A 22,578-nucleotide genomic window follows, 5' to 3' on the forward strand; every position below is an offset into this window, starting at 1 on the left:
TGATCTAAGCGACAGCAGAGCTCATGCTGATCGCCTTTAAGACAGTCTTGAGTTAAGGGCTGTCCTCCAACGTTGAACTTAAAGGAAATCAGGCAAAGCCCCCAGATATTTGGTCTATCATGGTTCTTATGTCAAGCAATAGAAAATTGGGAAGAAGTGTTGGTCAGAGGAATCTGGTCAGAAGCAGTGATGGTTTTGCCTTTCCTGTGGAGATTCTGTAGAATAAATATATTTTGCATATCATATGAATTTGGTTAACACTACCATAAGTTTTCATAACTTATTGACCACAAGTTTTGGGGAAAGGAGGCAGGCATCAAAAAGAGAGGAGCCAAGGAACTTTCTTAACTTGACTGGTCTAGCACCCAACTTTCTAACCATGAATCATCTGGGTTCTTTCTTGGGGAATCGTCAGGAAAGAGTCTGTTCTTAATGAGGAGACTCACTGGTCACTGCTTTCTTTCTAGAATGCTTGGGTTAGATCTGGTGGTGAGAGATGACAATGGGAACATACTGGACCCAGATGAAACCAGCACCATTGCCCTCTTCAAGGCCCATGAAATGGCCTCAAAAAGGATTGAGGAAAAGATCCAAGAAGAAAAGGTACACTTCCTCCAATGTGCAAATTTGGGTCACTGAGATTCCATTTTTACTTTTTTTTTTTTTTTTTTAATTTATTTGTTAGAGGAAGAGAGAGAGAGAGATACAGAACGCAAGCATAGGCAGACAGAGTGGCAGGCTAGAGGCAGAGGGAGAAGCAGGCTCCCTGCTGAGCAAGGAGCCCGATGTGGGACTCGATCCCAGGATGCTGGGATCATGACCTGAGCCGAACGCAGCTGCTTAACCAACTGAGCCACCCAGGCGTCCCTTTACTTTGGTTTTTAATGAGAGAAAGGGAGTCATTGACAACAAGAGGCAGAAATGTTTAGAAAGTCATTTGGTGCCTCATTGAAAAGCAAAACAACAAAAAAATGAGGCAGCAGTATACCTTCTGATAAGGAAAGATTACAAAGACCTGCATTAATAGAAAGAACAAGATTCAGAACAGTGTACAAAACACTAGTCTTTGTGTCTCAAAAAGGCATATACAGACCTCTGTGTTTGCATATGCATAGACTAACAACAAAAAGATAGACAAGAAATTGACAATTAATCCTTGCCTTTAGGAAGGAGAACTGGGTGGGAGGGAGCCTTTGTTCTGTGTAACCTGCTGTATTTGATATACACAATACAGTTTCCAAACTCAAAATAATATTTAAATATAAAGCATTTGAAAGGTTTTGAAAGCAACAATTAGACATTAAATAAAAATGAGAAGAGTATAGAGAAAGAGAACAAGAAAAATACCCCAGAGTATGGTGGCACAGACCAAGCTATATTGATATTTTGGTAAATATTCTTCTAGTCTTTCTGTTCTAATGACTAAAGGCTTCTGTTTATTTAGTTTGTAGTTTTGTTTCTTTAGCACAATTGTGATAATATTTCATTGTGTTTCTGGATCTAATGTCTAACCACACTTGAGAATGAAGCCTTTCTAGTGGAATGTCTTTTGTGCAATGAGAACTGTTCCCCAAAAAGAGAGATAATGGATCATGATTTTTATGCCTCTGAGGTTCATTCAGAAGCCTTGTGGGAGATGAGAAATTCTTGAAGCTACTAAGCCATGAGTTGTCATCTTGAGATAGCACTAGCTGAATTTGCTGGGCTTGAGGCCCTGAACAGGACAGTTTGGGTTCTGTGGGTTTTGTTTTTGTTTTTGTTTTTAAGATTTATTTGTTTATTTGAGAGAGCAAGTGAGAGAGAGAGAGAGAGAGAGAGAGAAGACATGTATAGGGTGGGGGACGGGCAGAGGGAGAGGGAGAGACCCTCAAGCAGACTCCCTGTCGAGCACCGAGGCTGATGTGAGGCTCGATCTCTCGACCCCGAGATCATGACCTGAGCTGAAATCAGGAGTCAGACCCTCAAATGACTGAGCCATCCAGGCTCCCCATGAGTAGGACAGTCTTGATCATCCAAATCATAATGATTGTATTTTGCTCACTTAATCATCTGGCCACGTACACACTCTTTCTTCTCAGTCGGTGCTTCTCCCCTCAACTGGCGATTATATTTGTCCCCATTTGATGGCCCGTGTCTTTGCCATTATTCCCTGTTTGCTGAAACCATGAGGCTTTTCTGTCTTTTCCTGTGTGTTAAGTCAGTTCTTCAGAACCTGGACTTGCGGGCCCAGTCTGTCTTCAGTGCCGTCCACACCTACGGCCTCTACGTGAACTTCAAGAACTTTGTCTGCAACATTGGGGAAGACGCTGAGTTGTTCATGGCCCTCTATGATCCAGACCAGTCCACCTTCATCAGGTAGTGGGGTCCCAGGCCATCTGTTGACCTTGCAGAAACACCCAGCCTTCACCTGCCACCTACCTGAGGAGCCCTTTGCTCGTTTGAGAGCAGGAGATAGAAAAGGGATAGGATCGTAAGTGGTAGAAAATAAAATCCTTCAGGCTACTAAGCCTTCCTTTGTGGCTGTGGGAACACTACAGTGACAGATTATGTGCTCCCTGGGTCTTAGAATCCCATAAAGCTATCAGAACAAGGAGATGAGGACGAAGCGTTTAAAAGGCCATGGGGGATAGGGTAAGGGAGGAATGCGTCAGCAGAGCACGGAGGATTTTAGGGCAGTAAAACTGTTTTGTGTGATTCTATAATGGTGGTTGTGTGTCATCCTACATTAGTGCAGATCAGTAGGATGCAAGCACCAAGAGTGGACCCTGAGGTGAACTGTGGACTCGGGGCCGGGGGGTGGGATCGCGGGGAGGTGTTGAGGTATCCGTGTGGGTTCTTCACCTGTAACGAATATACCACCGTGCTGGGGGGTGCTGATAGTGGGCGAGGCTGTGTGGGGGGCCAGGAGGCAGGGGGCTCTGGGAACTCTCTGTCCCCTCCACTCAGCTTTGTTGTCAACCTAAAACTGCTCTAAAAAATAAAGTCTGTTAAAAAAACAAATTTTTTTTTTAAACTGTAGTGAATGGTAGTAGGTTTCGTTCGACCCTATGGTCACGCTGTCACTTAGCTGAGCAACTAAGAAAACAGTCGGTTTTTGAGCAGATGGTTAAAAGTAGTTACTGACAAATTGTTTATTTCTATAATCGAAATTTTATCTGGATGTGGTGGAGTGGATTCCAGGGCATGGATTTGGAATGATTATTCTAAAATTATATTCCTGGTTCGGCAAAGCTGAAGATCTTACACAAAGATCTGGAGGCGGAAGAAAGATGCCAGGCGGAACTGGGCAGAAGCTGCTGCATGTGTGCCTGTCCCAAATCCACGCTGGGCGTGTGTCACGGAGCCTGGCTATGGCACGCTCACTTCTCCAAAGCCGGGGGACCAGGGAGGGGCCCACTTGGGTGTTACGTTGACACTTGCCTGATAAATTCAGCGAGGCTCTTTGGGGTCTTCCTTGGACCCTGTGAAGTCTGTGCGGCGGATAGCTCCAGTGCCAGTTAGCCCTTCATTACGGATAATTTTTTTTTCCTTCACCAGTGAGAATTACCTAATTCGTTGGGGCAGTAACGGGATGCCCAAGGAAATAGAGAAGCTTAATAACCTCCAAGCGGTTTTTACAGTAAGTCATACCTTATATCTAATCATTTCTTTGTGCTTATCATATTAGCAGATGCTCATGGTGAGTATATGGCAAAACCTCTGAAATGAAAAGCTGAAAAGGAGAATCATCATGATCCCCCTAGCAGGAATAACCGCTCATTTATTCAGCAAGTATTTATTGGGCGCCCACTAGATGCCAGCCACTGACCTAGGCACTTGAGACACAGTAGTGAACATATCAGAAAAAAATCCCTGGTTAAGGAGCTTTTCTCCAAAACAGGGAGACAGTAAGAAACAATGATCCAAAAAACGAGTACGTTATATAGAATGTTAGAAGTCATAAGTACTTGGGTGGGTGGTGGGAGTTTCTGGGCTGGGGAAGGGGTGCCGTTTTAAGTAGACGGGTCAGGCAGACCTTCATGAGAAGAGGCCATTTGAGCAAGAGCTGAAGTTGACAAGAGAGTGAGCAATGCTGATAAAGAAGAGCATTCCAGACCCAGGGTACAGCTCAGGCAAAGATGGGGGTCTTGACTTTTTGGTTTCCTCATATTTTAATGGACTTTACCCTGTATTCCTCCTCTTCTCCAAGGAAGACGGGGTGCTGCTCTACATGGGTCAGGAGGAAGGAAATTTATTGGGTTATAGCCTGGGGCATGATGACTCTCTTTCTCTGGGGCTGGAATTTTCTTGGGGTTCTCTCCCTTTTTTAGGACATCAGAGCTTAAAATGCCTTAGAGTGCTGCCACCTGCTCTCTACGAGCTCTCTCTGCAGGAGACGCTCTCTTCCTTCTCTGCCTTCTTCCCTTAAGCCCACGCACATATTTTATCTCCTTATTCTCTTGCCACTCATATGTAAGGAAAATAGAGTCTTAGCGAAAACGCCTAAAAACACGATACAGAGTGGTGGACCCAGTATAGGCTTACCAAATCCCTCCTTCATTCATTTCTCCTTCTTCTTATCCATTCCCTCTGTTAACATCCCGTTTCCGGGACAAGTGGGGTGTGGTAACTACTCATGCATTCACCCACCTGTCTCTACCACCTGGTAAACAGAGAGAAAGAGCTGGAACCCTTCCTAAAACCTCCCTTCCTCAGTTCACAGACATGTGGATTTTTCCCTAAAACCAAAAGGCATTTATCAGTCAATGTGTACCTTGAAAAAAAACACTAAAAAAGGAATTACTGACTTTCTGGTCCATCTTCTGCCTGAGAGCATTTTTAGAAAAGCTGCATTTCATCCCCTTTCCCCCACCACCTCCCCCAGCTGATCGGGATCTTCTTGGGAGGCAGATTTCATGTCTAGCCGTGTCAGTTAAATAAAATGTGGTGACTACTTCCTTAATCACTCAGCATTGTACAAAAACTTCTTTTACAAATGATTGTACCTTGATGAACAGTAACCGTGTGTCACAATTTATGTAACTAGTCACCCGGAGTCTTTATCTTTCTGTTATTAAGAGAAGCCTCACAAAACCTAGAGCAGAAATTCAGGGCCGATGTTATCATTGCTCTGTATTCCTATCTTGGAGACCTGCGTTCACTAAATTATAGAGGATGGATTTGGAATGACTATTGAGAAAGTAATTCTTGATTCAGTGAAGAGGCCTTGGACAGCTGTTTCATGAAAGGAATTTGAGATGCAATTAAATTATTCCTCACGGTAAAGAGAATGAGATATGTGAGCTCATTCATGGGTTTACTCACCCATCCGTAAGAATACAAACAAGTGTAGAATATGAACCGCAAAAAAACAGAGACATCTCATCTACACATCTTTTGTTAATCCACATACACCCAGAAGCTCTCAGCGAATACCTCTCGTAAAACAGATGAATAATTACAGAAACCAGCACATGTAAATTTCTCTGTTATAGTTGTCTCACAGGATTATTTGGAAGATGAAGTGAAATATCACCAACCTGTGTAGACCCCCAGTAAAGATCAGCATCTTGCAAGCTTTGATTCCCTTTGACACTGGCATGCTTCAGGGGCTCAGCCATATCCTGGCAGAATAGAAAGCAGCAATGACAGGTGTCCCGACTCTTAGAGTCGGGATTGATTAGATTGATAAGTTAGAGACTTTAGATTGAAAATGATCGGATTTCTCCATTTGAAGAAGGAACTGGGAAATCAAACACATTCCTTCCTTTTTTGAATACAGTCATTTTCCACTGATGCCATGGTCATTCTTGGATGGGAACGGGAGAGAGAGGGAGTGGTTCTGCTATTTCAGTACGAGAAAGAACTCTCTGAATGGTGTTCTGTTGTTGAGTGGGAAGAGAAACAAAGGTGACAGGGTGATGCAGCTCAATCTCCTTTTTGCGTGCTCTCTGTCCCTGTAGGACCTCAGTAGCACAGACCTCATCCGGCCCCGCATCAGCCTCGTGTGCCAGATTGTCCGGGTGGGCCACATGGAGCTGAAGGAGGGCAAAAAGCACACATGTGGGCTCCGAAGACCTTTTGGAGTAGCAGGTACAGAAAGACCCAGAGACAACTGTAAACACCGCAGCCACTGTAAAGGACAGCATGGCAGGGCCTCCAGCGATTGAACTTAGGACCCAGGAATCCCACTTCTGGGTGTCCGCCCAGAAGAACTGGAAGCAGAAGGCCTCAGGATACTTGTACATCTGGGTTTAGAGCAGCCTTATTCACACTAACCAAGAAGTAAAAGCAACCCAAGTCTCCATGGGTGGATAAGTAGATAAGGAAAATGTGGTCCGTCCAGACAGTGACCTATCATTCAGACTGAGAACAAAAAGGAAATTCCACAACATGGCTGAACCTTGGGGCTGCTGTGCAAAGTGAAATAGGCCAGTCACTAAAAGATAAACATGGCATGGTCCCACTCCCACCTGTGTGAGGTGCCCAGAGTGGTCAGATTCATTATGAGCAACGGAAGGTAGAGTGGTGCTTGCTGGGGGTTGTGCGGAGGGGGAAAGGGGAGGGTTAGTGTTTAAGGGGGACAGAGTTTCGTTTTGGGAAGATGGAAGAGTTCTGGAGAGGGAGGGCGCTGATGGCTGCACAAGTGGTGAATGTGCCTAATGCTGCTGAACTGTACATTTAAGAATGGTTAAAATAGCAGATTTTACCCCACTGCACACACAATTGACTAGAGGAGGGAGGGAAAACCCAGAGACGGTGCAAGATGAATTTGGTTGTCAATGTGAGTATTGGACACACAGCGTTTACTGCCTGGAGCTTCCAGTTATCTTTTCTGGGGGGTTCCGAGTCCTCACCTAGACCCTGCCTCCTTTGTTTCTCCCTAGGTGGTGCCCCACACAGTGCCTTGTGCATGGTAGGATCTCAGTAAAGCCTTGTTGGGACTGGTGGCATTCTCCCCGCCTGTGGGCTGATTTCAGTCCAGTAAAACTCTCCCTGGAAAGTGGTTTGCCTGCCTGGACGATTTACTCTTCAAAGGCAACATTGGATTTGTAGCCCCTCTCAAAGAGAGTCCTTGGCTTACATCAAGCCCCACAACCTCCCAAGAGGCCGTGCATTTTCTTCTGTAGTTTGTTCGATTAAGGAAATACATTCCTGGTTGCACATTGATGTTTCAGTCACTGAGAAGTTTTGAAAGCTGTCGATGAAAGGCCATAATTCTCCTGGAACAAATGGCCAGAGAATGTCGGCAGGACTGACCTTGTGGGTTGTGTGGGTAACAAGGCTTCCTCTCCATGAGGCCGTGTGCATGGTCATTCCCTGACCACCCTTGCCCTCTCACTGGCTGCTCAAGGCCTACCAGTCTCTGAGGAGGCACGGCATTCCTCCTGACAGAGCATTAAAATGAAATCTCAGAAAAGGGAAGGAACTTAGCCATTTATATGACAATCCACAAAGCTAAGAATTTAGGGCATGTTTAAAGTCACTGTCATTCAAAATGGGCTGAAGAGATTTGAACATCAGGCTTGCAGCTTTTGGTTGCTTTTCTGTTTAAGGGGGGTGGGGTGGAGTGGTGTGTGTGTGTGTGTGTGTACACTCAGAGAACTGTCATTTACTCTGAGGCTCGATGCCAAGCATCGATCAGCAGAGATCTGGAGTAACTGCATGACGGCATCAACAGATGAACCGCCCCTTGGAAGGGGGGTGGTGCCAGACAGATTATTCAGGTTTTTGGTTTTTTTGGGGGGGGGTACAGTGTTTGCAGGGGTCTTGTCTGACAGCAAGCTTTTGCAGCATCCTTTCACCAACATTATTAGTTCCCCAGCCTTACTGTGGTTTGGGTTACTTCGAGAAGGCATTTCCTTCTTGTCCTTTAGTTTTTCATCTGAGAAATGTCTCCTATCTCAGTACTTCTTCTAATCTCCAAACAGGTTATCTAGGGAGAGCATGGTGAGTGTGTGTTTTATGGCCCAATTGTAATTCATTAACCCAGGGCTAGCCTCTTGGCTGTGGGCCCTGCCTGGTCTGAACAGCTGTAGGGTGGCCCACTTATTAGTTCTCTGGGTAGCCGGGCATTGTTGGCTTAAGTGATTTGGTCCCATAATTGCTGTTGGGTTCATACCCCAGCATCACTACTTAAAACTTCTGGTCTGGGGCAACCTTTCCTTTGCTCGGTGTCCTCATCTCTCTCTCTCTTTTTTTCCTTACGATTTTATTTTATTTGGGAGAGAGAAAGACCACGAGCAGGGTGAAGGGCAGAGGGAGAAGCAGACTCCCCGCCGAGCAGGGAGCCCAGTGCGGGACTCGATCCCGGGCTCCGGGATCATGACCTGAGCTTAACCAACTGAGCCACCCAGGCACCGGTGTTTCCTTGCCTTGTAAAGTAGGGCAAATAATAGTGTCGGTATAAGTAAGATAGCAGGCGCTGTGGGCATAGGATGTGCTGTATTTGTTGCTCTTCTTGCGTGCAGAGAAGCAAATCAGTGCACGATCTTCTGTTCTGTGGTGCTGGTGCCCTGTCCTGCCTTCCCTAGTGAATGTGGAAGCCAGGTGCAACCGTGTCAAGTCCAAGAGTTGGTTGACCCCTTCGAGTCTTGAGTTTCTCTCTCAAGTCCTCATTCTGTTGGCACTCCTGATATAAAATATGTGTGCTCTGTGTCTTTGAATGCAGGCTTGCTAAAAAACAAAGCAAAACCAATCTGGTTTCCGATTTCTCAAGAATTTAGCATTTGGTTGCATAGAATTTTAAGAAGTGGGTAGTCTGCGGGATTGATCTGAGAAAAATCCAAACCCTGAGCTCCGTGTTTGAGCTCCTGATGAAGTCAGGAGCTGGGCACCGGGAGTCATCGCTGGCAAAGACCTAAGTGTCCCCACGTGGTATCTCACTTCTGTAGTGTCCTGTGTTTGCAGATACTGTAGTTTTCCATAGTAACTTACTGAAGCCGGACACAGTTAAGTTCTTTAATTAAGTTTTATCTCTTTCCTAGTGATGGATATCACTGACATCGTACACGGGAAGGTGGATGATGAAGAAAAGCAGCATTTTATTCCCTTTCAGCAGTAAGTACTTTGGCATTGACCCCGGACCTGGATGAGTTCTTTGAATGATCTCTTAACACAGAACCAGGTGCTAGGGACCATTTGCTCAGTTCCAGATGGAAAGCCTTGTAACTGGAAGATTGTGAGATAGAAGCCGACAGAAGACTTTATTCAGAGTCCTTTATATTGAGATCACATGTAGGAGGATAAGCCTAACTTTCCTGGTTTGATAGAAAGGACCGATGGAATAGAGGGGGCCAATCTGTATCTGCACCAGAAACCAGAAAATGGTGCCTCGTAGGTGTCACAAAGGCCAGAGTATATTTGCACTCTGTTGTCAGAAACAGGTATTACCGAGGACAGAGCATCCTGTAGGACAGCTCAGGGTTCCCTGGAGATCTTGTTAGAGTGCAAAATGTGGTCTGGTGGGTCAGGAGGCTGCTACTAACAAGCTTCCAGCTGGAGAACACACTCGGGGTAGAAGGTATTTAGGAGGTTGGAGAGTGAGGGGCTGACTAGTAATGCCTGGGTGCCTGTTGGGGGAGGACACCAAAGGATTGCCTGAAGAGCTCTGCTAAGGTCTCCGGGCTGAGCTTCAGGAGCTGGAACCCTGTGCGGGCGCCTGTGGGTCATGGGCCAGCAGGTGTGAACCCACAGGCCTCTGAAGAAGTGTATGTGTGAACATCAAGGCTCTAGCAGTTGCGGTCGCCTTATCCTGGGCGTGGGTGGTGGCGGCCTCGAGGAGATGGCAGACCATGCTGGAATGGAGCCCTAATGGAGCGGTCCTATCAGTGAGGAAGGTGACTGTCTCAGCCAGCCTGCAGCCTCCACAGTAGATCAGTAGAACCGCTGAGAACTCTGGAAACCAGCCCAAGGATACTGAAATTAACATACGATTTTTAAAAAATCATAGCACAAATCAGTGGAGAAATAGGAACTATGCAGAAATGAACTATTTGACACAATTAGCCTCCCATTTACAAAATCCAGGTTAGAACCCGTCTCACATCGTGTGCCACGGGAAATTTCAGATGATTTAAATGTGTAAGTATAAGAACTAAAATCTTAAAATACTACAGGAAAATCGGAGTTTTATATAATAGTGGTGAGTGGGAGGCCTTGCTGAGTCAGACTCAAAGATCTGCCTGAAAAAGAAAAATTGGCAGGTAAACCACACAAAAATTTTAAATAACTTAAGTACAGAATAAAGTTTAGTAAAATGTTTGCAATGTGTATTAAAAGAAAATGAATATTGTTACTATATAATTAATAGAAATTCATAAGGATATGAACATAAAATAATGTATGTGTGTATATATACACCCAAACGTGCACACATACACAGAAAGAAATGGCCCATAAATTCATTGAGAATCAGTGCAATTTGGTTTAAACAAGGAGTTTTGGTATTTGGTTTGACTGAGTTTTAAAAATATATATATAATATCCAGAGTTTGGCTGGGTAGAAGGAAATATACAGTAGTTATAGGAATATAAACTATTACAATGCATTAAAAGCCTCAAAATTTAGATATTTCAGAGAATATACTCCATAATTAACAGTGATTCTTTCTGTTGATGTGGCAAAAGGTGATTTTGCCTTTTTTTTAACTTTTAACAAAATTTTGCCAATTTTGTTTACTCTGTATTTCTATTTTTTCTACAAAAACAATTAACATTATATAACACATTATATAACATATAATAACAATATAATATAACAATATAATATAATATATATATTATATAATATAATATAATATAATATATAATATAATATAATGTTATATAACATTATATAACACATTTTATAACATTGCATGATATATAATTTTATTTAAAGTATAAAAATCTTCTCATTCAGTTTAAAGCCCACTAGCTTTAGACCAGTTTCTAAATGTAATAGTACAGATAGCTCTCGCTAAGTAGCAGTTCCTTCCTTCATCCAGAGGCTGCTATAAATAATTTTTTAAAAGGGCTTATCTAATACCCTACTACCTATATACTGACCCTCTAAGAATGTGGTGAAGTAAATATTTTATGTTGCTTAGTGCTAATATGAATTAATGAGGTGACTTTCAAATTCATGGATGCTGATCCCAATATAAATATATATATACATTCAAATATTTTAAATATGTTAAGTGTAACAAATATAATTTACTAACTATAATCTTATATTAATACATTAAGATATAGTCATATTTAATATATTGATACATTTAACTTAAACATTAATAAATATGATATAATATATAGAATAAATGAGTATATAGATATATTAAGATGTATATATTATACTTATGATAAATATAGACTTAAAGAACCTTCACGTCCATGAATGTTCCTGTTACATATACATGTATAATGTTACTGTGTATCGCTGTTATACGTTACCTCTCATTACCTAGATATTATAGGTTACCTATATCATTACCTAGATATGCATATGAGATGTGTATGTACGTGATAGGAGCAGCACACATGGATGTGGAGGTTATTCTGTATGCTTGTTTCACTTCTGAGGTGGGTTTCTTCTTTTGGTTGTGTGCCCCCCTGCCTCATCTCTGAACTAGCTCCCATCCCGAAGCTGTGTTGAAACAGCCCTGAGGTCGCCTTCACTGTGTGATAATGCACTTTTGAGTTTCCGAGGAGCCCAGCCCTAATTTGATTATCGGTCACTGTGCAGCCAACAGGCACCGTAAAGCATTCATGATGCAGATCACAGTCTCTGGCTTTTAACTCCCAAGATTTATGGCAGATGCTTTCATAACTTACCTCATCAATAAGCTTTACAGCGTATTATATGAGGAGTGCCTCCTGGATAGATTCTGCTAGTCCGTCTAAGGGAGCGTTCTTTGAAGGCAGCCACTCAGTCCGCAGCCACCTCGCTCTTCAGTGAGACACCGCAGTAGGTTTCCTCACTGCTGTCCTGGCACAGATCAGATGCCTGCAGAGAAGGCTGACCTGTGTTGGTGGGCGAGAGAACAAGACCACAGCAGAGAGGGAGCCCGATGACCCACAGCAGGCTGATCTGTGCTTCCTGAGAGCGCTTGTGCTGTCAGGAGGGGCTGTGTTTAGGTCTTGGATCTCAGCCTGGTTGATCATGAGAGTGAAGCCGGTTTGCTGGTGGCCGTGCCATCTCACTCTCACTCCAAGGGTCTGAGAGCACCCTCCGAAAGCTGTTGCATGCGTGAGTGCTGGTGCCAGATGGAGGCCTTTGCAGGCAGGTGATCTCGGCCCATTTTACAGATGAGGAAACTGAGGCCCAGAGCTTATGTCAGGTAGAACCAGGACCGGAGGCCAGGTCACCTGTCCCATCCCCGCTGCTGCTACAGTTCCATGACTTCAGCCTCCCCCACCTCACAAAGAGCATCAGGCCTTGCCTCTGATTTTAACATTTGCCATCAGTTTTATTTGTTCTTGGGAGGTGGTTTTTTTCCTTTTTCCATTGGGTGCCTACCTTGGACACCAAATTCATCTTGGAAATGACCAAGACAGGTCCCCAATGGAAAAATAAAGGAAAGGAAGAGTCCTCTAGTGAGGTATGTGTAGTGTTTAGATTTCCAAATTACTTCCATAGGACCCATCCTATCTGAAGCTGTGCAGTAGAAACTTCCTCTTCTTTTTTTTTCTTTTTTTAACCTCTCATTTCTAACTTTCCCAGAATTGCAATGGAAACGTATATCCGGCAGAGACAGCTAATCATGTCACCCCTGATAACATCCCATGTGATTGGGGAGAACGAGCCACTCACTTCAGTCTTGAATAAGGTGATAGCAGCAAAGGAAGTGAATCACAAAGGACAAGGTACACAGCCCTGCACACTACGCTGGGAGGGGACTTGTGGGGGCAGCACTGGAGCTGGGTCCTTGGACTGCCCAAGCTTTTCTCTGCCTTTCTCTGATGCAAAGCAGACCCTGCTGGGGACCGCTCCCTGCAGCTTCCTGCTGAATGCGTTTAACACTGAAGAGCTTAGAGGCTGCACTCAGCACGGAATTGGATCACAGCTCTGTTTTGTAAATTCTGTGGAACAAATTTTTATCCCAGGAGCCCTTTCTCAGTTTTGTCTCCCCTACAATCCCAATGCTGATTCTAGGTAAATGCACAAGGAGAATCAAGTTTGGGGATAATTATGTACCACCCTCGGAATGCTTGTCCCATTACATTACCTAAAATCAAGAGTAAAGAGACCAAAGTAATACAAATGAATGGATAGTCATTTTTTTAAAGATTTGATTTATTTATTTGAGAGAGAATGCACACAAAAGTTGGGGTAGGGAGAAGCAGACTCCCCACAGAGCCCGCAGCCCAGTGGCTGGATCATGACCCGAGCCACCCAGACACCCCTGAACAGATAATAATATGAAATAATGGGCTAGCTAGCAAAACACTTTGAGTTGTTTTTAGTGTTTCCATATATCGTCCTGTTGACACAGTTTTAACTAAGAAATTCTACTCATTGAAACTGCATTTTAAATTCGAATAGTATTTTTAAAAAACCAGTTAAAATTTTATAATTCAAATACCACGATGGTGATGATTTGGGGACAATTTTGAAGATGGGTCACTTTTTGTTTTTTTACCACCCTGGAACTATCTTCTACTGAAGCGGAAGCAATCAGGAAACACATTATTATCAGCACATTTCATTTTCCATGTGTTCACAGTTGATCTGGGTAGGAAAGACATGTGAGGAAGCGTTAAAGAATCTGAAAATAAGGGCGCCTGGGTGGCTCAGTGGGTTAAGCCTCTGCCTTCAGCTCAGGTCATGATCCCAGGGTCTTGGGATCGAGCCCCACATCGAGCTCTCTGCTCAGCGGGGACCCTGCTTCCCACCCTCTCTCTGCCTGTCCCTCTGCCTATTTATGATCTCTCTCTCTGTCAAATAAATAAAATCTTTAAAAAAAAAAAAAAAGAATCTGGGGGCACCTGGGTGGCTCATTGGCTCAGGCCTTTGCTCTAGGCTTGGTTGGGGTCTCAGGGTCCTGGGATCAAGCCCCGCATCGGGCTCTCTACTTGGTGGGAGCCTGCTTCTCCTTCTCCCTCTGCCTGCCTCTCTGCCAACTTGTGATCTGTCTCTCTCTCTCTGTAAAATAAATAAAATCTTTAAAAATAAAAAAGAATCTGGAAACAAATAATGAAATACATATCTGTTATTTTAGAACCCCTAACCTAGGATATGATTTATTAGAGTGGAAAATCCTTATACTAAGTAAATTGCTGTGCATGAGTAATTCCTGTCAGAAAAGTGAAAAAAAGTATTTGCTCTCTTGCTGCTTAACAAAGCAAGTGCTTTTCAAATGTTTTTATGCTCATAACAAATATTGTTTCTGTGGCTGGCTGCATGATATTGCATTGCTTGGATTCCCCTAGGGAAGCATTTAAGTGTTTTCTATTTTGTCCCCATTATAAATTTAAATAACTCTGCTGTGACTACTTTTATATGTGAAGCTTTTTCCATATTTAGGGTTATCTCCCCAAGAAAATTCCCAGAAGTAGGACAGCTGGGGCAAATGATGGGAACAGGCTCCAACTCAGAGATACCCATATTACCAGATTGCTTTCCATCAACTTCTGCCAGTGGTGCTAATTACCATGGTGCCTGCTTGGTGACCTGATAGTTAAAAATCTATTTGTTGGGCGCCTGCATGGCTCTGTTGGTTAAGTGCTCAGCTCTTTATTTTGGCTCAGGTCATGATCTCAGGGTCGTGAGATCCTGCCATGTGTCAGGCTCTGTGCTGAGCGTGGAGTGTACTTAGGATTTTCTCCCCTTCCCCCACTATTCATGTGCTCTCTCTCTCTCTCTCAAAAAAAAATCTAAAAAAAAAACCTTTACCTATTTGAAATGTGAAAAGTAGACTTCCATAGTTCTCTTGTAGTTAGAAAAAAAAACTACTTGATGGGGAATTACCTAGACTTCCTATGCATTCGTGAGTTTTTCTAAAGTTTTCCTTCTCAGTTTTCATGAAGATAACAATGTCTTATATAGAACATGTATTTTTCAATTTTTGATTTGTTAAATATTTGCCAACTTCATGTACTTCTTTGTGAATTGTCTATACAGGTTCTATTTATTTGTTGTTTTTCTTATAATTTCATAATAGGTATTTCACCCTTTTGTAGCATGCCTTTCACTTCTTTATAAATATCAAAACTTTCCATTTGTGTATAGATATTTTTTTTTCTTTGAGATTAATTTATTTACTTTAGAAAGAGTACACATGTGCACATGGACACAAGTGTGGGGAGCAGCAGAGGGAGAGAATCCTCACGCAGACTCCCCAGTGAGTGTAGAGCCCCATATGGGATTCAGTCCCTTGACCCTGAGATCATGACCTGAGCTTCCCTCAGGTTAAGAGTCAGACGCTTAACCGACTGAGCCACCCAGGTGCCCCTAGATAATTCTTTCTGTATGTGATTTCTTCATTTGTCTATACTTAGAAAAAAGGTTCATTTTATTTTTTTTATTTTATTAGGAATTTATTTTAATGAAAACGTGAGGTGAGAAATTAGTTGATTCTCTTTTTAAGTAGCAAGAAAATTATTCCAGCACATTTGTGATGTTGTTTCTTTTTTCAGGATTTGTTATGCATCTTTACTATATATTAAATTGCTATATATTATAGTACTTAATCTAATTATTTCCATTGATTTATATATATCTTTTCTACCACTAGTAAAATACTTCATTATAGCTCTACAATATTTTGGTATCTGATAAGGGCTATCTTTATTCGTGTTTCTTTTCCCCCAAGTAAACATGTGTTCATTCATACCTCTGTCAAATTCTCAAGGAAGTCTTGTTGTGATTTTGATAGGAATGTCATGAAAATGATAAGCTAACTGGGGGAGCATTTACATTTTTATAATAAAATATCTGTATATTTTATTTTTCAGTTTTCTATGGGTATTTTTGGTATTGATCATAAAAAGAGCTAAAAGTTCATTCTTTATTTCTTTAAAGGACTTTGGGTATCTTTGAAACTTTTGCCGGGTGACCTCACACAGGTTCAGAAGAATTTTTCGCACTTGGTGGATAGATCAACTGCCATTGCCCGAAAAATGGGATTTCCTGAAATAATACTTCCAGGTAAAAGCTTTTGCGTGGTTCACCTGTTCTGCAACCTGTAGTTTCTCCTTCCATGCAACAGTTACTTCTATGGGACGGTTGAGTCAAGATAAGAACCTCTGTGGTCTTTAGTGACCTGCATCTGTGGTATCAAGACAGGGGAAATTCTAAGAGGGCCACGGTACCTGGTGCACGAGCCCAGGGTGATGCTTTTACGTGTTAACTCAAAAGTTCCTCTTCGTGCTTTTCCTTTCTGCTCGGCTCAGGCTCCTCTGAAATTCTTCCCTACATTATCCATTAAGGATCGCTAATCGTAGCACAGGTTTTAGGCCCCGAGAGTGATGTGCCTCGTCACGTGTCCCTTTCTCGGGATGACATCACCAGCATCGGGGCTGCTGGCCGAGAAGTTCCAGTGAGGGGTCTGCTCAGCTCAGTGTCTTTCAGACCCTTTGCTCCATTTGCTTAATCTCTGACTGTGCTCTTGGCTGTCCCCATACGTGTGGTCATAAGAATGTAAACATTCCGCAGTTTTCTTACTTTCATTTTGTTTTTTCTGTCACCATATGTTGGTGATCTGCACAGGTGTTCTCTTAAGTTTGCAGACTTAACCCATTGATTTCTTAATCTTTATAGTAATAAAAGAAATCCTTTCAAGTGACTTTCTATAAGATATGTATGTGTATTACATGAAGCATATGTGTTATAAATATTAAAATATGATATATATTTTTGCAGATAAGTAAATAGAATATATAAGTAAGTAACCTTTGGCATGTTAGGAAAATTTTAGAAAACCATGCTGTTGTCTTCTGTATAAAACTTGGGGTTCCGTTAAAGTAACACAACATCTTACTCCTCCTTCTGGAGAAGAAGGGGCAGTGATGATGTGTTGCCACACACATATCCTCTGCACGTAGTTGGCCTTAAAAAGGATGAGTAGGAAAAAGCTGTCTGTAAAACGGTAGACCGTCTTTTTCTTTTCTTGTGAAAGAAGATGGTTCTTTATCTGCTGGTGTCATCCCTTCCAGCCTCACTCAGCCCAGTGTGTCTTCATCTTCATTCTGTGAAAGTGTTTTGTCTTCTTATTTAAAAAGAAATAAGCACTGGTGATACCCCTATAACCGAAGGCAGTGTTATTACAACAGCAAGAGTGAAAATCTGAAACAATAACACGGAGAAGTTTATTTTGGGGAACAAAGTGAATTTGTCTTTGAAATCTGGCTGGCAAGATTCTTTCTAATCTTTCTAGTCAATAGGCTTGGTTTCTGGACCACCAGGGCCGTCATAGGCTCAGGTAATCACCTAGGACAATGGCGCCCAAATGCTGGTCTTTGGATCAGCTGGTCTTTGGCTCAATACCCAAATGCTGGTCTTTGGATCAACATTATAATACAGGTTCCCACAGTGATCGAGAGACTTGATTTCAGTTTGTAAAACCAGGGCCCCCCTGATGATTCTGGTGATCAGGCAGTGTTGAGAAATAAGTCCAGACCAATGCTCTTTTTTTTTTTTTTTTTAAAGATTTTATTTATTTATTTGAGAGAGAGACAGTGAGAGAGAGCATGAACGAGGAGAAGGTCAGAGGGAGAAGCAGACTCCCCGTGGAGCTGGGAGCCCGATGCCGGACTCGATCCGGGGACTCCAGGATCATGACCTGAGCCGAAGGCAGTCGTCCAACCAACTGAGCCACCCAGGCGTCCCCAGACCAATGCTCTTTACCTTGTTGCTCCTCACCCCCATTTGAACAGGCTACAGAGATGCCCGGAGTCATTCCCTCAGCCCGACTTTCCCCTCCAGCCCAGGCGCTGCTGTTGTCTTTGTCATCTGCACAACCAGAATCTCAGAAGCCATCACATAACGTGCTCTATCTCTTCTTCTGCATCTGCCAGTCACCCTCTGTTCTGACCAGAATGGTGTCACTTGAGTTACCCGAGAGTGGATGTCACTAGGTCCAGTGGATACTTTTTAGCCTAAAGATTATCTCGGGTTCCCTCAGCAGCATGTGACACTGTTGACCACCCTCTTGGGGAAACAGTGTGCCTTCATCATCAGGGACCCACGTTTGTCTCTTTGTCTCCATTTCCCTTTGCCACCATGTCACCTACCCTGCCTTTAAATGTTGGAGTTCCTCAGCATCTGGTCCTTATGTCCTCTGTCAGTTTGCTTGGGCTGCCCTATTAAAGTACCCACAGGGCTGGGCAGCTTCAACAATAGACATTTATCTTCTCATACTTCTGGAAGCCAAAAGTCTGAGATGTCATTGGGGTTGGTTCTTCTAAACGTCCCTCCTTGGCTTGGAGATGGCCTTCTTCTCAATGCGTCCTCACATGGGGCCCCCTGGTCTAATCTTTTGTTATAAGGACACCAGTTATATTGGATTAGCGCCCACCTTATGACCTCATTTTACCTTAGTCATCCGTTTAAGGGGCCCATCTCCAAATACAGTCGCATTTGGAGGTATTAGGGGTGAGGGCCTAGACATACGAATTTAGGGGGAACAGTTCAGTCCACAGCAGGCCTCTTTCCCTTCTCATACCTATATCCTCTTACTGTGTGATCTCATACACTCATTTTGCCTCTGTGAACTAGTTGTCTCTAAATCCATTTCCTTAGCCCCAAGACTGCTCCTTTGAACTCCAGTACTGTAGATCCAACTACTGCCTGCCTCAGGACTTCAGTAGCTACTGTTTCTATCTGACTGGATCTCTCTTCTCCTCTTACTGGTTAATTCTTACTCAGAATCCCCATCTGGAACTTGTGGTCTTTGCATCTAGACTAGCTCTTCTGTTGTATTTTATCTAAGAAAATGGCACCCTTGTCCATCCAGTTGCACCAACAAGAAGCCTGACAGTCATTCTTGAACCTCCCTTTCCTTTACACCTTACATAAAGTTAGAGACTAAGACTTGTCAGTTTTACCTTTGGAAGGCTTCGAGTCCATTCCCATCTCCCCTTCTCCATTGCAGTAGCTACATTAGTGGTAGCTACTGCCATCAGTTCCCTGGACGAAACATATGTTTAGACCACGATCCTGTCTACTGCCTCTGGACCTTTGCACGTACTGCATTTGCACCTTTTTACTCTCCTGTCTCCAATATCAGTTCAGAGGGAAGATTCTCACAGCCTCCAGACACAGTTGGGACTTAGTGTTATGCCTTCACAGAGCCTGACCTTTTCCTTCATTGGTAATGACGCATTTTGTCTGTGATTTTCTGCTAATGGCTTCTCTCCTCCACTGTGTGAGAGTGAACCTGGTGCATGGCTCACCATTGTTTCCCAAACACTGGCACAGTGCTTGGTACACAGCAGGTGCTCAGTGAGTTTTTTAAATGAATAAATGAAATTATCTCATCTGATTATTCTGCAATTTATTCAGACTGCTGCCTATTGTTGGAAATTGAGGATTTTCCAAGTTTTCACTTTAGTAAACAATACCACAGTAAATATCCTCATAGATAAATCTTTGCTTGCATTCTTAACACTGTGGGACAAATATTACCAGTGAAGTTGCTTTGTCCGATAGGCTTTTAACACAAATTGTCAGTTTCTCTATTGACAAAGTGTATGTCCGTGAAGATTTTGAACTATGTTGTATGAATAAGCCCCTTTTGCTTCACCTTAGCCAACTGCGGGCAAGACCTTAATTTTTTCCTAAGTAGATGAGTGATGGGAATGAAAAGTGCTCTAAATATGCACCCCTGTTTTCTTATTGTGCTGGAACATTTTAATTTTTTTTTTTACATTGGGGGGCAGTTTATAATACAGTACAGATTTTGGAGTCCTTTTTATAATACCGAGCCTTCCTGTCCAGGAACTTGGGATGCCTTTCATTCGTTCTAGGTTTTGTTTAAGCGTCTTACCAACATTCAATTTTTTCTTCCCTGTGGGGTCTATTCATTTACTAATTAGTTATTAAAATTTTTTGCTGGACAACTAGGAATATGACAAGCAGGAATGATTCTGTTACTGGTAAAAACAATTAAGCTGATTTAAATAAACGTAATGTTTACCTATAAGACATGTTGAACAGTGCCTAGCACAGAGGAAATACCCAATAAATGTTAGCTTCTGTTATTTTCAGATGTGTTAGAATACCACCCTCCAAGGCATACTAAAAAAAAAAAAAATCTGCCGCTGTAACCTAATAAAATACATTGTGTACTTATTATTAGAAAACAGTTATTAATAAATAGAACAAAGTATTACTGTTGAAAAGAGTTTGTTTTAAACACTACATTTTAGGGCTACTTTGGTGTATATGGAAAGATAGGGTGAGGGAAGCTGAAGAGGACATTACATACAATACATACATCTGCTCTGTGAAGAGCTCCCTGTAAAGTCACCTTTTGTTGTTGTTAAGATTTTATTTATTTATCTGAGAGAGAGAGAGAGAGTGAGTGAAAGAGAGAGTTCAGTTGGTAGGGGGAGGGCCAGAGGAAGAAGCAGACTCCCCACGGAGCAGGGAGCCTGATGCGGGCCTCGATCCCAGGACCCCGAGATCATGACCTGAACCCAAGGCAGACGCTTAACCGACTTAGCCACCCAGGCGCCCCAAGTCAGAGCATTTCATATTTTGTGAACAGGTTATATCTTATTACATCCTGAAAATTCAAAATGACTCTCTGAGTACTGCTCACGGGATGGGTTGTCCTTTTGCAGGCGACGTGCGGAATGATATTTACGTCACCCTAATCCACGGGGAGTTTGACAAAGGGAAAAAGAAGACGCCGAAGAACGTGGAGGTGACCATGTCTGTGTACGATGAGGAGGGCAAGCTCTTGGAGGTAGGTGGGACCACCCAGATGTCCTGCTGCCATCACACACTTCTTTCCAACAGGGGACTTTGGTCTGAGGTGACTTGATCTCCATGTTAGGGTGTGTTTGCTTTCTTCGTAAGGAAAAGGGATGAAACCTATTAAACTTGTGATCAGCAATTACTGAGTTTACTAAGGAACCCATTTAGACTCTTATTTTCAAAATTTAAAAATTTTTTAAAAGATTTTATTTATTTATTTGACAGAGAGAGCACAAGCAGGGAGAGTAGCAGAGGGAGAAAGAGAAGCAGGCTTCCTGATTAGCAAGGAGCCTGATGTGGGGCTCAATCCCAGGACCCCAGGATCATGACCAGAGCCGAAGGCAGCCGCTTAACCGACTATAGACTCTTATTTTCATTATTTTCCCTGTTCTAAGAAGTATTTCCAGCCACTAGTGATTTCATGTGTATGCTTCTGATCCAGAAGTTCTGTATCATTTGCAAGTTTTTTGGCCAGTTTCAAGCCTGGTAGGGCTTGTGGGGCTGGGGTGGGGTGGGTGGCCTGGGTGCCCAGAAGGCACTGCGCATACCGAGCCAGAGAACCAGAGGAGACACTGCCTGTAGAGAGCTGTTAAACTGGTAGAGTTCTTGGGTCACATCAACTCCCCCTGGTCTTTAGGTTTTGTTTTAGTAATCAGGAAACTGCAACCCAAAAGGGGTAAGCTCTTTTCTCACAGAAATACAGAAGGTCATGGAGGAGATAAGACTAAATCCAGGTATCCTGGCGTTCACTCAGGAGTTCCTCCACCCGTGGCAGCCTTCTGTCCAGACAGAGAAGTAGTGGTTGTTGATTCTGAAATCACGGAGGCTCCTGTTGTGTCAGCTGAGATCTAGCTCCCCCCTATGAGCCGTAGTTACCACTAGATACCTTCTATGGCACTGAAGACCCAAGCTCTCTGAGTGCCTGCTCACCAGAGTCTGTGAGGGCATGGCAGAGGGTGCACCCCCTTCCTTCCCCATCGGCATGATCACCTTTGAAGGCAACAGGGGACTGAGTGAAGTCATAGTCTGTGTTGGGGGGTCAAATGATGTGGTGGGCCCTGGTAGGTGGGTGACTTCTCCCTGCTACTGATAGAGCCCTTGAGCCCCGTGAGTTCAGGGGTGCGTCTTCTCCTGATGGCTCCCATCACAGCTTTGCTAACTAGCTTGGAAGTGCCTCCCTTTGAGGCCTGGTTTTACTGAAGTAAGTGGCTCATTACCAGGAGAAAACACAGCCCTGAGTTTTAGTGAATACGCTAGACCTGTACACCAGGTCCTTAAAGCAGAGCAGAGACAGGACCTCCTACAGCGGTGCGTCTGCGCGTGTGCCACGGCTCCCGGTCACCTGCACCGGCCTGCTGCTCCCTGAGAGAGAAAGGAAGAGGAAGGAAGGAGAATGTCTGTCTGCACATGGAAAAGGGGATGAAATTTACGGCATGGGGGTGTTACGGTGATGCTGGGTCCCTTAGTGACTTCGCAGTTCTGTACTTACACCCTCAAACAAAGGAGCAGAAACTCATTCTTCCCCCTGCTCTTAGCCTCCAAGTGCGACTGGCTGCTGTGTGCCCGTGTGGGGCACACGCAGGCTGCGTGGAGGGTGGAGTGCTCTTATTTTTCTTGATGAAGTTATTCCCTTTTAGTATTTACTCCCAAAAGACAAAAACCCTAACTCCGAGGGATACATGCACCCCTATGTT

General features: G+C 43.4%; 1 protein-coding gene across 5 annotated transcripts in view; it reads left to right on the forward strand.

The window, feature by feature from the left end:
• Positions 1 to 22,578, forward strand: part of DOCK5 (dedicator of cytokinesis 5) — a 211,331-nt gene that overhangs the window by 99,968 nt on the left and 88,785 nt on the right. For all 5 annotated transcript variants that reach the window (XM_032332197.1, XM_032332193.1, XM_032332194.1 and 2 more), the window contains 8 exons: positions 468 to 603; positions 2,198 to 2,355; positions 3,538 to 3,619; positions 5,943 to 6,072; positions 8,967 to 9,039; positions 12,686 to 12,828; positions 15,986 to 16,111; positions 20,749 to 20,873. In XM_032332197.1, the coding sequence (XP_032188088.1) occupies positions 468 to 603; positions 2,198 to 2,355; positions 3,538 to 3,619; positions 5,943 to 6,072; positions 8,967 to 9,039; positions 12,686 to 12,828; positions 15,986 to 16,111; positions 20,749 to 20,873 (973 nt within the window). The remainder of the gene's footprint in view (positions 1 to 467; positions 604 to 2,197; positions 2,356 to 3,537; positions 3,620 to 5,942; positions 6,073 to 8,966; positions 9,040 to 12,685; positions 12,829 to 15,985; positions 16,112 to 20,748; positions 20,874 to 22,578) is intronic.

This window comes from Mustela erminea, chromosome 2 (genome assembly GCF_009829155.1).
Source record: "Mustela erminea isolate mMusErm1 chromosome 2, mMusErm1.Pri, whole genome shotgun sequence".
Taxonomy (NCBI): Eukaryota; Metazoa; Chordata; class Mammalia; order Carnivora; family Mustelidae; genus Mustela; species Mustela erminea.